Source organism: Leguminivora glycinivorella, chromosome 11 (genome assembly GCF_023078275.1).
Source record: "Leguminivora glycinivorella isolate SPB_JAAS2020 chromosome 11, LegGlyc_1.1, whole genome shotgun sequence".
Taxonomy (NCBI): Eukaryota; Metazoa; Arthropoda; class Insecta; order Lepidoptera; family Tortricidae; genus Leguminivora; species Leguminivora glycinivorella.
This window is the reverse complement of record NC_062981.1, coordinates 1,282,413-1,300,637: the sequence shown is the minus strand read 5'-3', so window position 1 is coordinate 1,300,637 and position 18,225 is coordinate 1,282,413. Positions and strand designations below refer to the sequence as shown.

The following is an 18,225-nucleotide window of genomic DNA, read 5'->3' as shown; positions in this document are numbered from 1 at the left end:
GAGGCACCATCATTTTTACTAGAAACGAGTACACGGATAGTTTTCAAGTGATGGATGTGTCACAATATTATATCGAAAAGCATTTTGAAGTATGTGCAATTATGTTAAGGTTAGGCACCTGTATAAATCTATTCTTGCTCGTACTCTACAGATCCCCAAATTCAAGTTTTGACATTTTTATTACACAGTTAAGCGATTTCTTAAGTAAATTCAATTCACATAATATAATCATTGCTGGAGATTTCAATATCAACATAGCAGATAAAAATGATAGTAAGACTAAAACATTTTTACAAACCTTATTGGAACATAATATCAAACCTACAATATCAGACTTTACGCGAGTTACAGCCAAAACGAAAACTACATTAGACAACATATTGACTGACTATAGCGATTATGTAACAGCGTATGTGTCTCCTTGCAGCTTCTCAGACCATGATGCTCAAATTCTTGAATTGCCATCTGAACTCAAGCAACCTAAGCAACAACAGAGATTCATAACTAGACGTATTTACAGTAAGAAAGCAACATACAATTTTCACAACGAACTTACGTGCATCGATTGGCAATCCGTTCTTGATGGTAAAGATTGTAACAATAAATTACAGGAATTTTACAATATATTGTTGCCGTTAATAGATAAGCACTTTCCACTTAAAACAGTACAATCCCGAACAAAATCTAATAAATGGATTACAAAAGGTATCAGAATATCCAGTCGTAAAAAACGTAAATTATTAATGAAAGCTCGACAGACGAATGATGACCAGTTTACAGAGTATTTTAAACTGTATAAAAATACACTTAAAACAGTCATAACCTACGCTAAAAAAATGCATTTCCAGAAGACTATTTCTGCTGCTAAAAACAAGGTCAAAACAATTTGGAATCTAATAAATGAGAGTACGGGCAAGGGCAGTAAGACCTCGCCTAGACTAGTAATACAACTGGATAATGGTAAAACTGATGATGTAAATACTATTGCGAACGCATTTAATCGCTATTTTTTGAGCGTGGGGAAAGCGACCGATGACTCTGTGAGTAGGAGTCACATGGAACGTCTGCATCAACTAAAGATTAAAAATTGTAACTCGATTTTCTTAAGACCCATTACTGAGTTAGAAATTGTCAAAATAGCAAAGGACCTTAAAAACAGCAACTCAAGTGGACCAGACAACCTCAATACAAAATTTGTCAAAAACAATATAATGTCCTTATGCACGCCATTATGTATAATTTTTAATGAATGTTTAGAAGAAGGCATTTTCCCCGATGCTCTGAAAAAGGCCAAAGTCGTTACAATATTCAAAAAAGGAAGCCGTTCTGATCTGAACAACTATAGACCTATATCACTTTTACCAGTAGTATCAAAAATATTTGAGAAGTGTATAGCTATAAGACTGGAGAAGCATTTCGAGAAGAACAACCTGTTTACTTCATGTCAGTATGGCTTCAGGAAAGGGAAGAACACTACTGATGCTGTCATAAACTTAGTTACTGAGGTGATGTCCAGCTTGAACTCAGGACAGCACTGTGGTGGAGTGTTCTGTGATCTGACAAAAGCTTTCGACTGCGTCAATCACAGAATACTTCTTAACAAGCTGGAGTATTACGGAGTTCGTGGAACAGCCCTTAGTCTCTTTGAGTCTTATCTGTCTGATCGTTCACAGTATGTTGGAATTTCGTATGGAGATAACGGCATTAAGTATAGATCTGATGAAGGTATAATTAAGTATGGGGTGCCACAGGGCTCAGTACTTGGGCCCCTATTATTTCTTATATTTATAAACGACTTGCCAGCGAATCTTACTCACGGCTCGCCTTACTTATACGCCGATGACACTAGCATTATACTAAATGCGAAAACCACTCACGAGTTTTGTTCGCAAATCGAAAGATGTTGGAAAGAACTCGAAAGTTGGTTTACAAGCAACGGATTAAAAATAAATTGTGGGAAAAGTTTTTACACTATCTTTCGCCGGAGCTCTAGGAGTACTGATCTAAGCTGTAATCTACCTATAGAAAAATCTGACTGTATTCGATTTTTAGGAGTTGATTTAGATCCATACTTAAGGTGGCATAACCAGATAGAGACGGTATGCAAAAGGTTGGCTAGTGCGTGTTACTCATTGAAAAGTATTTCCAAAATTGCAGACACCAAGATTTTAAAAACTGTGTACTTCTCATATTTTGAAAGTATCATTAGGTACTGTGTCGAAGTATGGGGCAATGGCACTAATATAAATTCGGTATTACTCTTACAGAAAAAGGCGTTAAGACTAATTACTAGATCAACAAGCATACCAATTACTCATAGAGATATGTTCAAAGACCTAAGAATCATGACGATCACCTCAATGTACTTGTATCGCATATGTATATATGTATATTTAAATAGAAATAACTATCCCACTTCTGGTGAAAGTCATAATTTCAATTTGAGGAACAACAATAGACTAGCCCGAACCAAATCAAGCTTTGTCCACTTTGATCGCAGTTTTAATAACATGACAATCAAAATTTTTAATAAACTTAGTAATGACATCAAAGATTGCACAAATTTCAGAATATTTAATAGAAAATTACAGGATTATTTTACCAATAGGCCATACTACTCAATTAATGAATATTTTGCTGATGCTCTCAATTAAATAATCTTTATTGACTTTTTTGTAATTATTTAGTTGTGACTTGTAACATGACATTATATGTAATAATTTCAATATTTTAATGGACAACTGCATGACCTTGTACATCAGCATAGAATAAGTAATCCTAGCATTTAAGTACAGAGTATGATTTGTAACTATATTTGCATGTATTTATACTTGTAATGGCAAATAAATCATCTGAATCTGAATCTGAATCTGAACTCGCTGCGCGCTCGCTTCGCTTTCAACTCCCTAGTGTGGCCCTTAGCCAGAAGCAGACTCCTGTATAATACACCACACCCTTATTGAACTCTGGCAACCTTACTCACCGACAGAAAGACAACATTAGATTTGGGTACCTTGCCAGCTTTAACAGACGGGAGACAAAACTGTTTTGTCTCCGTCGTATTTGTATGAAAAGTTGCGTCGCCTCGTGTGCGCACCTTCATACTAGCCCATAGACCGAGCGACGGAGACAAAACAGTTATGTCTCCCGTCTGTGGGGGGCCTAATAGCTTACGCTAATTTCATTATACTACATAGTATGATGAATAATGATTTCTATTGTTTTTCCGTATTGGCGCTATACAGCCGTAAACCATTTTGAATGTGGCAACTATTCTGACACTTTTGAATAAGAACAGTTAAGTGTTGCTAAGTACGATAAAATAATTTAGTAACAGTTCTACTCTTTTTTGCTCAGTTGTAGATAACGATATTAGCGTAAGGCTTTGTAACGTTGGCTAGGTACGCTGGACAGGCATCTACTGTGTGCCCTACCACACAAAGCGAAATTACTTTAATTCATTAAATTATGTGTTTAACACCTACATATGGGTCTCTCAGACCTTACTGGAATGTATTCCTCATAAATTACTTTCCCTCAAATTCCATAGTTATATAACTCACGGCTTCTAATTAATATTCTGGCGTTTAACGCCAACTAATCGAAGTTGTAATGGCGGGACATTATTTATTCGTTCATAGTTAATTACTGTTTAGGATGTTTTCATGGTGGTCCTGGTTAAAAACAGTAAAAGTTAGAGTCATTTAAATTGACACGTGTCTTCGTTATATATTTGAGAAATTGGGACGACATCGTGAAAGACACGATTTATTAAGTAGTTAGTGAGATTAAACTCGCATTCTAGTTTACAAAATTATAAAAAAAAAACTCAAATAAAAGAGCTACTAGAGAGAGACTAGCCCAGTGTGCGTAGCCGAATGCACAAACGCTCACGATAATATCTCTTTCGTAGCTATCTATCTCTATCGCTCTTGCGTATTGGCGAGACAGAGCCAGGCTACATTTCTACGGCGTTTCGGTGGCGTTTCGCGTCGCAGAAATGGCATTCGCCTGGACCGGGATAAGTGGCGTGCCTACACGAAGGCAAGCTAAAGACTGTAATAATTATGACGATGAAGTAGACTCACACTATATGTGTGTAAGTGTACAAAAAATAAGCCAGGTGCCAGGTCAATGTATTTATGGGCCATTTTTAGGGTTCCGTACCTCAAAGAGGAAAAAGGTTCCGTACCTCAAAGAGGAAAAACGGAACCCTTATAGGATCACTCGCGTGTCTGTCTGTCCCTCTGTTACAGCCGATTTCTCCGAAACTACTAGACCGATTTACTTGAAATTTGGCACACGTATGTAAACAAGTAGCCCAAAGACGGACATGTAATATAATTAAATGAAATTAAACGAAATTTAATCATAGGGGCCACTTTTGGGGGGTAAAATTGAAAATTAAAAATCAAAATTATTAGAACTATATTGTGCTACATATCAAATGAAAGAGCATTTTATAAGCATCTCAAAAATATTTTTATCGCGGTGCGCACGTACTTGAATATGAGCTGACATAGCTATACTGTTCCTACATTACTTCCCCCTTAGGGAAGAAAAAAAAAATTACATAAAAAATTACATACAATTGAATAGTATCTGATATTTGTTACACCCTGTATGTTTCGTATGTTGTGGCTATTCAGCTATCGGACAGGTGCGCGTTTCGCTGACATAGCGTGACGCGCAGCTGTGCGATATGAGTACAATGTTACACAATGGAGGTTGTATTATATGATTACGTTACACAACTATAATTAGATATTAGAACTAAGTTTATTACAAAAATGTTTGATTTTTTTTTTTTTTTTTAAACATGTTCATTTATATACTGAATACACTTGATCATTTTGATAGCACTGAATTATTTGCTTTATTTATAACACTTCACTTAGTAAATCACAGGTTGTTGTTTCGGTTGGGGTTGGGCTGGTTCCCTGTGCACTACGACTGCTGTTGGCTGAACTCTAGCTACTGCTTTTAGTAACCAACTTCTTATACATTGTCTGCATTTGGACTGTATGAAATACAAGAGAAACAGTGCCAATATTACTGAGATAATTATGAGGATTATTCCAAAATAATTCAATTTCGTGTCTACTTGTCCAGTAACACTATGGACTTCAGCAATTGCAATACTGTTATGTGAACCATCCTCTTTGCTCTGTGCATAGCCCATTTTAATTATATTCAAAATTTACTTTTATTACACGATAAATATATGACACACGTTGTGTGTTGTTAGTACCAATATTTTACGACAATTGCTTATAGTTGACACAAATACATATTTATAAGACAATATATTAGTAACACATACATTGCAAAATTCATTTAAATTAGTACAAAAATAATTCTGTGATCAAAGTTCATATTTTCACAATACGATCTCTTCAGCATTTTATGCTGTTATACATAACGTAAACACTTACGACATCATGACTAACGCTACCCAGCCAGTACTGTAACCGCTATGCTTTGCTATAAAACAACATCACATCATTGCCTTACTATGATAAATAAGACGGATAATGTCTGTTTTGACCGTTCGTATGTAATATAAGTCCGTTACTGACGTAAAGTTCAACTTAAAACTTAAAGTATCTGATTTCCTAACTAGGGTGCGGAACATCATGTTGCAGAGTCCGACTTGAAGCTGATTATACCGGTGTAATGAGTTTGAACGTAGTCTTCCCTCTCGAGAGATAAACTACCGATGCTACTTTTCGGAAAACAGGAAAAAACTTCCTGCTCCCGGGGTCCAGGCTCCATCCAGGAGATGCTAAATTAAACACAGTAGCGGACCCGAATGTCACGTTCTCTTATTCATCGATTAAAAACCTTACAGGTTTATTTATAACCCTACCACTTTTAGTGGTCCGCGGTTTCGAGTTAGCTTCGCTTTCGCTCTGCGTTGTAGTGGAGTCGCTTACCTTACGTAGGTTCACGCTATCGTTGACGTCATCATTCCAAACGTGAGCTGGCTTCAACCTATCAATTGAAATGCGAGCTTGCCTATTTTGAAATTGGATGAGAAATACTTTATCGTCTCTTTCTAAAACTTTAAATGGTCCCATATACGGTGGTTGTAAAGATTTCCTCACGGTATCGTCTCGTACGAAAACATATTCACAAGTTTGCAACTCTTTGTGAACAAATAGAGTACGGTTATTGCGAGAACCAATAGTTATCGGTTTGTATTGAGCTATTGTATCGCGAATGTTGTCAACTAAACTACAAGGATCGCTAGGTTCGTTTGACTGTGTGCTGAAAAAATCTCCGGGCAACCGTAGTGCCCGTCCGAACATCATTTCTGCGGCGCTTACGCCGTTATCGCTACGTCCTGCGGCACGCAGGCCAAGCATCACAGTAGACAATTCGTTTTCCCAAGAGCCGTTGTCCATTCTAGCCATAAGGGCTGCTTTAAGGGTGCGATGGAATCTTTCCACCTTAGCATTGCTCTGGGGATGGAACGGTGTGGTCCTAATTCTATCTATGCCTAACAGTTTCATAAGCTCGCGGAACAAGTTACTTTCAAACTGGCGTCCTTGGTCTGTCGTAAGTCTGGTCGGACAACCGTAACGTGCGATCCAACCGTCGAATATAGTTTTGGCTACAACCTCTGCTGTCATATCCTGTATGGGAAATGCTTCCGGCCAACATGTACGCCTATCTATTATTGTAACTAGGTAACGGTTTCCATGTGGAGATGTCGGAAGGGGTCCGACTAGGTCTACATGGATATGTGTCATACGGTCGGCATCTTCAAACGTTCCTAATTTAGACATCGTGTGACGATTAATTTTTGATTTCTGACAAGCGATGCAACATCTTGCCCAATTCATCTTTTGTCTTTGTTCATGCTAGGCCAAAAGAATTTCTTTGTAACTAGCTTACGAGTAACACGCGTTCCAGGATGACTTAAGTTGTGCACACTTTCGAATGCTGTACGTCTAAACTTTTGTGGTAAATACGGTCTTGCTTCTTCTAAAGAAATTTCACAATAGACAGATTTACTACATGTAGGTATCGCTATTAGTTTTAATTTTATATTGCTATTTCCGTCGTGCTGATCCGATTGCGTCATGTTTTTTAACCATTCATCTTTTGCTTGCTCGTCGGCGAGTTCTGCGTAGTCAAGTGATGTGGGGCAAACAATGGTCTCTATGCGAGAGAGTGTGTCAGCAACAACGTTCTCTTTCCCACTTATGTGCCGGATGTCAGTGCTGAATTCGCTAATGAACAATAGTTGCCTTGTTCGTCTTGGTGTTTCGTTATTATTCTTGCCTATATTTTCGAATGCTCTACATAAGGGTTTATGGTCCGTGTAAATTATCAGCGGCCTACCTTCGAATGATTTACGAAAATGTTTCAGTGACATGTAAATAGCTGATAGTTCGAGATCATATGCAGAATAACTTTTTTGAGCTTTAGTCAATTTTTTTGAAAAGAAACCTAAGGGTTCCCATTTACCGTCAATCAATTGATTCAAAGCTGATCCTACTGACGTAGTTGACGCGTCAGACATTAAGGCTAAGACTGCGTCGGACCGAGGGTGGGACAACGTAACGGCTTTTTTAAGGCCCATTTTACATTGCTCGAACGCCTCTTCGGTCTCGCTCGTCCAAATTATAGGGGTCTTGTCTCGCTTTTTCGCGTTAACTAAATATCGGTCGAGTTTAGCCTGCATGTTCGCTGCTCCAGGGACGTGAGAGCGATAAAAGTTTAGCATTCCTAAAAATCTACGTAATTGTTCTACGTTCTGTGGTTTTGGGTAGTCGACTATGGCTTGCACTTTCTCCTCTAACGGCCTAATGCCCGTGGTAGTTACCTCATGTCCTAGGAACTCCAGCTTCGATTGTCCAAAGCTACACTTGGCTAAATTGATCGTTATGCCGTACTTGTCGAAACGCTCGAAAACCAGTCTAAGATGGTCCCTATGCTGCGCCTCATTATCGCTCGCGATAAGAACATCATCTAAGTAATTGAACAAGAAGTCGAGACCTTCCAGAACTGAACTGTTCATGAAACGCTGAAACGTTTGAGCAGCACACCGAAGCCCAAATGACATTACTGGAAATTCAAATAACCCAAAAGGGGTAATTATGGCGGTTTTTTCAACATCCTGTTTAGCTACTGGAATGCAATGATACGCCCTATTTATGTCTAACTTGGAAAATATCTTTTTACCTGCCAATATGAACGAAAATCATGTAATCTCGGTATTGGGTATCTATCAGGCTTAGTTTGTGCATTTAAGGCACGATAATCACCGCAAGGGCGAATTTCGCCGTTCTTTTTTGTTACAACCGTTAAAGGACTGGCCCATTGACTTTTGCTAGGCCTACAAATGCCTAATTCCTGCATACGACGAAATTCCTCCTTAACTTTTTTATACCTGTCAGGTGGTAATGGTCTAGCCCGCGCGAATGTTGGTGCACCCGTCGTTTCGATATGGTGTACCACATTGTGTGTGGGTGTTTCCTTGTATGTCGGTGGCTTTGTTATGCTAGGAAACTGCAATAACAAATCATGATACGGGTGGTTACCATTGACAGTATTAATAGTTGGTTGGTTGCTACGTACGGTCGGTGCGGTTATATTAAGAAAAGTCACCAGATCATGCAATTTGCGATCAGTTAAATTTACTACTAACTTGTGATGACTCAAAAAATCGGCTCCCAGTATTGGCTGTTTAACGTCGGCTATAACAAATTCCCATTTGTACGGTCTACGTAACCTTAAATCTAACGTTAAAACTTTAACACCGTATGTTTTGATTTCTGAGCCATTTGCTGCAAACAGTTTTAGATCAGAGCACTCACCCGCACGTTGTTTGTTCTGCACTGGTAATAAGGAAATGTCAGCACCTGTGTCCACTAAAAAATGCAGTCCAGTGTTTAAGTCTGTTACGCATAAACGACGGCTTGGTTTGATAGTACAGATCTCCGTCCTAGTCGCACTCTGTACTATCTCCGCTAGTTTTCCTGTTGGTTGAGTACCCATGCGCAGGGTTGGCGACATTTGGTGGCGGCGGGACCGAATCGGAAATGGTAGTAACAAAGCCAATCTGGTCTCCTCTCGGCTTGGTTCCGGTGGCGTGACGTACTCCTTGGTCTGGACGCTGAACGACCTCCGCGTCCTCTCCTTCCGTAACTGCGACCTCTTGGCCTTGCCCGTTCCAAGTCCATCATTCTGACGCTTAACTTGGCAATCTCAGCGAGTATCACTGCTGTATCTGCGGTTCCTGAGGTGTTCGCTGCGGCTCTGTGCGCCTGACTCTGTGGTACTGCCGCTGCTGCTACGTTAGGGATTCTTGTGGCTTCCGATACGTCATCGGCGATGTTGGCCAATGTGTCAAGATCGCTCTCCCTGGATGCTACCAAAACTGCGCGCACTGCCGTAGGTAGGTGATTCTGCCACATTATTCTCAGTGTGGCATCGGGGAAGCTGTCCTTAGCCAGGTTGCGCATCTTGGCCAATAGCTGGGATGGTTTTTGATCGCCCGGGTCCATTTCCCGAGGACCTTCTCTACTTGCCTGTTTTTGGAATCTTCCAACATCTTCAAGAGCTTCGCCTTAAGCTCCTGATATCGGTTGGTGGCGGGCGGGTTTGTTAGAAAATCCGCCAGCCGCAGTATTACGTCCTTTGGCAGCTTCGACACCACCATGTCGAATTTGGCGTCGTCCCCTATCCGCTGTGGTGTTAATACTGCTTCCGTCCGGATGAACCAAACTCTGGGCTGGTCCACCCAGAAATCTGGTATCCGGCTCGACACTGAAATGGCTACCACATCGGTCGTTTCTGCTGCTGGTACATTGTCCGCGCCCGGTTGAGTCTCACTGCCCGAAGTTAATTTATTGGGATCCGGACTCATTTTTAATCACTTTAACTGTTTTTATTATTCACTGATCGTCCACTGATTCACGTCGGGAGGTCACCACTTTAGAAGTTATTTGTCCGCACTTCTATATTATAAGAGGTGATATATTGGTGTGGAATAATAAGCACTTTATAATTAACTCCGTATATTAAAATAACCAGTTAACGTTACAATGGTCGGAGTGAGACTGGCGTCTCGTTCTCACATTGAAAGGATATTGCTTTTGGCTAGTCAGCTCATATCGCGGTGCGCACGTACTTGAATATGAGCTGACATAGCTATACTGTTCCTACAATAGTTTTTATTTTGGTAATTTAGAAGTAATTTAAGAAAATAAGCAAAAAATGACCATTCCCCCCCCCTTATCTCCGAAACTACTTAGCGTAAAATTTTCAAAAAAATACACGAAATAGCCCTCTACCTGTAGATTACAGGAAAACCTATTAGAAATCTACAGTCAAGCGTAAGTCGGACTTAAGAGAAAAAAACTCAAATTGAGATTTTTCACTCACTGCCGCTGCAAGTACTTACTAAATGTTTTGAAATTTTGTGAGCGCCATGGAAAGGTAGAAAGAAATTCATTTCTGTTTAGAAATTGTTAAAAATTTTAAGCATTTGCCAAAATGACTTAAGTTCCTACTAAAAAAGAGGCGCTTACGACTGTTTAGAACTGCACTGACCATAATATTGCCCTAATAGGTCCAAAAAATGGTGTATATATACGAAAACAAAAAAATTGTGCCACCGACAACCAAAATTTGAAGTCTATTTGCTCTATCTCTTATAGTTTCCAAAATATACGCAAAATCTTTAAAGTACAAATCTAGTGTACACGTTGCCATCACATGTCGTCAGGCGCTCATGACCTTTTTGTATGGAAATGTCGAAGTCCGACTCGCACTTTACCGATTTTCATAGAAAGTTGTGTTTTATTATAGTTTTGAAGGAGGTTTCTTGTTTTTAACCACCAACACAAAAATATTATAATAATAATAGGTTTGACGCTTGACATGTCTGTCTGGCATCATAGCTCCCGAACGAATCAATCGATTTTGATTTAGTTTTTAATGTTTAAGGTGAATTCGTTGAGAGTTTTTTTGTACCACGTAGGTGGCAAACATGCATACGGTCCGCCTGATGGAAAGCGGTGACTGTTACATATGGACGCCTGCCACTCAAGGAGTGGCACATGTGCGTTGCCGACTCGACTCATTAGAAACTTGTACAAACCTGTACTTAGAAGGGGCCTGGGTGCCGACGACTCAAAGGACCGAAGGAAGGAGGGGGAAGGAAGGAAGGAGTACCGCACCCTCGTTGAGCTCTGGCTGCCTTACTCACCGGCAGGAACACAACAATGAGTAAAGTCTAGTGCTACTTGATTGCGGTCTTTTGTAAAGCGGAGGTATTAGACTCTGCTCTACCTTAGAGTATATTCAATTTAGTATTAGAGTTATCAGTCAAGAAATTTAAATGCAGCGCCATCTATTATTAGTTTCGACAACTTTTCATGTGACTTTCCATGCCTAAAGGTTCGCACAAGTCTCAAGTCGCGTAAATTACTTAGTAAATTTTGCCGAGAGACGGCGCTAAATACAATAATACTCATTAGAGTACCTATACTTCTAGTCAAAGACATATATAACTCCGTATAGACAGATAAAGTCTAAGAATAAAACGTACTTACCTCAGTACGACACAGAAGAAGGGCTCAGCTAGATGGCGCTAATATTAATATTAACACGCTTTTATTAGGTCGTCGTGTATGTAACTAACTATGTAATGGAATCTACGGAGGCTAATTTAACCATCTTCCAAGGATCGTAGCGTAATGATAATTGGCAGCTGTATGTAGTTCTGATGACAGTACAATAATATGGTACTGTTGAACTGATCTGATGATGGAGCCGGAAGATATGAACTGGAACTACGATGGTATCATAGCTGTTTTTGGGTTTCTTAGAAAAGTCTTGTAATGAACTTTGACTACGATTAGGTTTCAAGGTCTGATGATGGAGCCGGAAGATATGAACTGGAACTACATGATGGAACATCGTATCATAGCTGTTTTTGGGTTTCTTAGAAAAGTCTTGTAATGAACTTTGACTACGATTAGGTTTCAAGGTCTGATGATGGAGCCGGAAGATATGAACTGGAACTACATGATGGAACATCGTATCATAGCAGTTTTTGGGTTTCTTAGAAAAGTCTTGAAATGAACTTTGTCTACGATAAGGTTTCAAGGTCTGATGATGAAGCCGGAAGATATGAACTGGAACTACATGATGTAACATCGTATCATAGCTGTTTTTGCGTTTCTTAGAAAAGTCTTGTAATGAACTTTGACTACGATTAGGTTTCAAGGTCTGATGATGGAGCCGGAAGATATGAACTGGAACTACATGATAGAACATCGTATCATAGTAGTTTTTGGGTTTCTTAGAAAAGTCTTGTAATGAACTTTGACTACGATTAGGTTTCAAGGTCTGATGATGGAGCCGGAAGATATGAACTGGAACTACTAAAAAGATCAACGTAGTATTTTAAATAAGTTGGGATAGGGTTTTCTTGAGACCCTTAAGAGCAAGTAAAGGGGGGCTCTGGGGCGATCGAAGCCCCCCACAAAAAAGACTGATCAACGTAGTATTTAAAATAAGTTGGGTTAAGGTTTTCTTGTGACCCTCCAGAGGAAATAAAGGGGGGGGCTAGGGGGGGGAAAACCCCCGCAAAAAAGAAAGATCAACGTAGTATTTAAAATAAGTTGGGTTAGGGTTTTCTTGTGACCGTTCAGAGTAAATAAAGGGGGGGAGGGCTCGGGGGCGAAGCCCCCGCAAAAAGAAAGATCAACGTAGTATTTAAAATAAGTTGGGATAGGGTTTTCTTGTGACCCTTAAGAGCAAGTAAAGAGGGGCTCGGGGGCGAAGCTCCCCACAAAAAAAAGATCAACATAGTATTTAAAATAAGTTGGGATAGGGTTTTCTTGAGACCCTTAAGAGGAAATAAAGGGGGCTCGGTGGGCGAAGCCCTCCGCATAAAATAAACATCAACGTAGTATTTAAAGTAAGTTGGGATAGGGTTTTCTTGTGACCCTGAAGAGCATGAATAAGGGGGCTCGAGGGCGAAGCCCCCCGCATAAAAGAAAGATCAACGTAGTATTTAAAATAAGTTGGGATAGGGTTTTCTTGAGACCCTTAAGAGCATATAAAGGAGGGCTCGGGGGGCGAAGCCCCCCGCATAAAAGAAAGATCAACATAGTAGAGAATGCCTTAAAGCATGAGTCCGCCTTTTGTACTGCAAGATTTTCTTTTATCACTGCTTCCAGTAGTTCCACAGGTGGTAAATGATCTTTATAGTAATAAAAGTAGGTGAATCTAGTAAGATTCACCTACTTTTATCAATTTTAAAGCACTAGTGGATAAAATGCGTTTTTACCCGCTGGTATTAAAGGACAAAACACGTGTTTCCGAGCTAGTGAGGGGAAAAATTTAATGTTGGCTGCTCGCGTGCGGTCCGTTTGTTAATGTAGGTAAGAATTTAGAATAGCGTCATTTTGTGAACATCAAAGGAGTGAGCCTTCTGTACTTGTACTATTATACATATATTCTGTGACAAAACTAAGAACATGTGTTCCAAGTACAACATTCGAAATGCCGGAAAGTTAGTAGGTATCGACCGTAAATTGGCGAAATCCAATTTACGGTCAAATTAACACATGTGATGGACCCTGCCGTCTATAATAAATTGCCGCAATATGTGGTTGAAGCGCCTAGTGTGTCGAACTTTAAGTACCTATCGCTTAAAAAATTGGCTGGTCGAGCACCCGTTCTACACTTATGACAATTTTTTTATTACCTAATTAGAAATAGTTATTTGTTATACAAGGGGGCAAAGTTGTATTTTAACGCCGAGTGTGGAATTGAATAACGAGCAAGTGAAAGGATTCTATAGTTGAACCACGAGCGAAGCGAGTGGTTCGAGAATAGAATCCTGAACTTGCGAGTTTTTTAACACACGAGAAGTAAAATACATTTGCACCCGAGTGTAACACAAAACTTTTCCCCTCACTATAGCGAGGAAACTACAACGCAAAAAATGCGTTTATCACTGCTTCCAGTAGTTCCACAGGTGGTAAATCATCTTTATTACTAGATTCACCTACTTTTATCAATTTTAAAGCAGTTAATTTGACTTTATTCAAGATCAAATTACTTTACCCACTAGTGGATAAAATGCGTTCTTACCCGCTGGTATTAAAGGACAAAACACGTGTTTCCGAGCTATTGAGGGGAAAAATATTTTTGTGCATTTTTTATGTGATATTGCCTAACTTTTTGTAATTTCAATCTTCTGTCTATTTATTCTCTAAGTATTATTGTTGTATGAATATTATTTTTTTAAATCAAATCTTGACGTGTAAAATGGCGTTGAATGAATAAATGAATATGAATATGAGTAGTATGGTTATTTTAACCATTGAAAGTTTGTACGGAACCCTCGGTGGGCGAGTCCGACTCGCACTTGGCCGGTTTTTTTCAATGTTGTCCACCCCATTTTTTTTTGGATTTGAATTTTTTTATGTAGTTTCCACTCAGAATCGCCAGCTCTTTCAATTCTAATAGGAGAAAAAAAGTGTCCCAAGGTTTTTTCTCATTCCGTTACCATTTTTTCATACATTTTGTATGGCGGTAACGGAATGGAAGGTTCGAAAAATGTATGTAAATCTTGGGACATTTTTTTTCTCCTAATAGGATCGAAAGACCTCGCGAGTATGAATCGCGTAAAAAATACCCTTGTTACAAAAAAAGTGGGGTGGACAACTTTGAAAAAAATGGCCCTTATAGTTATTAATTTGTTATACAAGGGTGTAAAGTAGTATTTAACGCCGAGTGTGGAATTGAAAAACGAGCAATTGAAAGGATTCTATAGTTGAACCGCGAGCAAAGCGAGTGGTTCGAGAATAGAATCCTGAACTTGGCGAGTTTTTCAACACACGAGAAGAAAAATAAAAATACATTTGCACCCGTGTAACGCAAAACTTATCCCCTCACTATAGCGAGGAAAGTACAACGCAAAAAACGCGTTTATCATTGCTTCCAGTAGTTCCAGAGGTGGGAAATCATCTTCATCTCATAGATTGATCCCCTTTTATCAATTTAAACGCAGAAAATTTTACTATATTCAAGGTCAAATTACTTTATCTACTAGTCGATAAAATGCGTGCTATGTACAATAGTGTTACTCAATTAAAGTTTCATCAAAATCGTTAAAGCTTAACTCAAAACATAATAAAGATTCTGGTTTCACACTAAATCCTACATAATCCTCATATAAAATCACCCGGACCTTCTTGAATAATAATTATGTTTCATATCACAATGTAATCTGAGCTTATTCTGAGTCAATGAGATTATGTTAATTTATGACCAAAAGATAACAAACATTAAAAATTGATGATCTCAAAATGGTGAGAACAAGATCATCGAAATATAAAGATACATACACACATTGAAACCTGTATTCCCAAAAGGAGTCCTCTTAATAGTGGTAGCTAACGGGTCGAGAAAAAAAACGATATTGTGAATTTTCTATGACATGACAGGTCACTAGCCTATCAATTGAACCCTAACGCCACAGTCGATTTCATCGATACCTACGGGAACCCGTCACCATCAATATGGTCGATTTATGTTGCATACCTAACGCAAAGTCCGTATAAGGTCGGCAACAGGCAGTCTTAAAATTCATAATCTGAAAAAAATCATTATCTTATAAAAATCAGATTGAGTGCACGAAGTTCCATACGATTTCGGAACTGTCCACACACACTCTTATTTTTTAAGATTTTGAATTTTCCGATTGATCTGACAGATTGCATACAACTCCAACAACAGATTATGAATTTTAAGACGGTTTTTTGCCGGCCTAACAAATATTTATTGGTTTTACAAGGAGGAAAAGTTGTTTAACCGCACGTATGCAATATTGATACCTGAGTGAGCGAAAGTTTGCAATATTGGATCGCGAGCGTAGCGAAAGTAATATATATGCGGGTAGGTATATAAGTAAAACGACCGAATGTGGCTGTTGCTGATTTAATACTAAATAAGAGTGGTTTGACAAGGCACACAGCGAGCGCGTTGGTTATGCATCTATAGCTATAGATAGGTACATACGATGTAGGTACATGTATACACAACATCCCTCCCACACTAGTCTTGAACCCTGTCAACAATTAAAATAATTAAATTAACCTTAATGTTACTAACAATCACCTTATCTTATAATCTACTGGTTGTCTCGGGCGCAACTGGTGCCGTGGCACGGGTTGCGCGGCCGCCGGCGACTGCACGGCCGCAGGCGCCGCCGGCTGCGGCTCCGGCGCCTGCGCCTGCGCACCGTCCGCGGCGGCGTCCGCCGGCGCTCGGGCCCCGGCCCCTTGCTCGCCGACGTCGCCGTCGCATTCCGACCACACCTCATCCCCCCCAAGACTACATTCTCTCTCCTTCGGAACCATTGGACTCTGAACCACTAGGAGTAGGTAGTGAGGCTACCTGGCACTCGTCCGTTGTAAACGGTGGAGATGGAAATGTTGGTCCCCGGGACGGTATATTAAATCTAACATTTCCTTTATACTTAACTAATTGATCCGTATGTCTTACACAATAAGAATCAAAATCGAACATATAAACGTTATACATTTTATTTCCTATTTTACTTTTAATAATACCATGTTCCCATGTTTCCTTCCTGGCACTGTACCACCGAGCTAAAACAACGTCACCAATTTCAAAACATCTCCGATGCGGCGGAGGCTCAGAACGATTTGGTTTTACAGGTGGCGAAATTAAATCAAGTCTCGTTCTTAAATTCCTCCCGAACATTAGCTTGGCCGGTGTTTCGCCCGTGGTGCAGTGAACGCTGTTCCTATACTCAAATAAATAGCCCAATAATTTTTCGTGTACTATATCTAATTTCAAATTTTCTCTTAAAATACATTTTAGCATATTCTTGGAATTTTTAACCCCCATTTCCGCTAACCCGTTACTGTTTGGATGATAGACAGGTGACGTAATATATTGAATATTATTACTGGAACAAAACGTAATAAATTCCTTGCAATTTATTTTAGGGTCATTATCCGAAACCAATGCATTTGGCAGCCCAAAGGTGGCAAATAAACGTTTGAGTTTGGAAATTAATTCTTGCGTTGCTGTACCGTTATTCATATAGATACATTCCAGCCATTTACTGTACGCGTCCACCACTACCAGGTATACTCTTTGCCCTATTGCCATGTAGTCGATGTGAATACGATGGTAGGGGCCGGGCGGCCGCGGCCAGGGCGCCGGCTGCTCGCGCGGCGGCGCCGGGCGCAGCGCGCCGCACGTGGCGCACGAGGCGGCCCACTGCTCGATGTCGGCATCGATGCCCGGCCACCACATCCGAGCGCGCGCATTGGATTTCATTTTTATTATGCCTAAATGTGAGCTATGCAATTGCGATAACATTTTTTGCCGTAAGGTACTAGGAATAACAACCCTATGCCCGCGCAGTAAGGTCCCATTTTCAAACTGCAGGTCTGTTTTACATTGGAAATAAGGACTTATTAATTTACAACTTACCTTGCGTGGCCAACCTTTTTTAACATAATTAAGCACCGTCTTTAAGACAGGGTCAATTTCTGTAGCCTGCTCGATAGCACTCGCGGTGACCGCCGGTAAAACCGAATCTAAGAACTTTAAAGAACTAAATTTATCAAATTCCTTATCCGCAGCGGTTACCGTCTCCGCTAACGGAGCTCGTGAGAAATAGTCGGCTACTACATTACTTTTACCCGTCGTATACTGCACAATATAATTATATGCTGATAATATAATTGCATACCTTTGAAGACGAAGCGCCGTGGTCACAGAAATACCTGTATTATTGTTTAAAATGGAAACCAATGGTCGGTGATCCGTCTTAAGTATAAAAGGCTCGCTACGGCCATAAAGATATTGATGGAACTTTTTCACACCAAATATCAGGCTCGTAGCTTCTTTTTGTATCTGACTGTAGTTACGTTCACTTGCAGTCAGTGACCTCGACGCAAAGGCCAAAGGTCGCTCGTTGCCCGCCTGATCCTTCAGGGAGAGCACGGCTCCGAGCCCCGCGGGGCCGGCGTCGCACGCCAGCGTCAGCTGCGCCGAGGGCTCGAAGTGCGCCAGCGTGCGCTCGGAGGCCAGCTCCCGCTTCACCTGCTGCACGGCGCCGCGCTGGCGCTCGCCCCACTGCCACGCCGCGCCCGCTCGCAACAACTCGTGTAATGGGCTCATGATGCTGGAAGCGTTAGGAATAAAAAC

The 18,225-nt window shown here is 40.2% G+C and overlaps 1 protein-coding gene across 1 annotated transcript; it reads right to left on the bottom strand.

Moving 5' to 3' along the window:
* Nucleotides 1-15,845: 15,845 nt before the first annotated feature.
* On the bottom strand, nt 15,846-17,574 carry LOC125231292. Its single transcript, XM_048136731.1, has 2 exons — nt 17,100-17,574; nt 15,846-16,105 (listed from the first exon to the last, which is right to left on the bottom strand). Exons 1-2 carry the CDS (start codon nt 17,389-17,391, stop codon nt 15,846-15,848), a joined length of 552 nt encoding a protein of 183 aa, XP_047992688.1. The 5' UTR covers nt 17,392-17,574.
* Nucleotides 17,575-18,225: the final 651 nt, after the last annotated feature.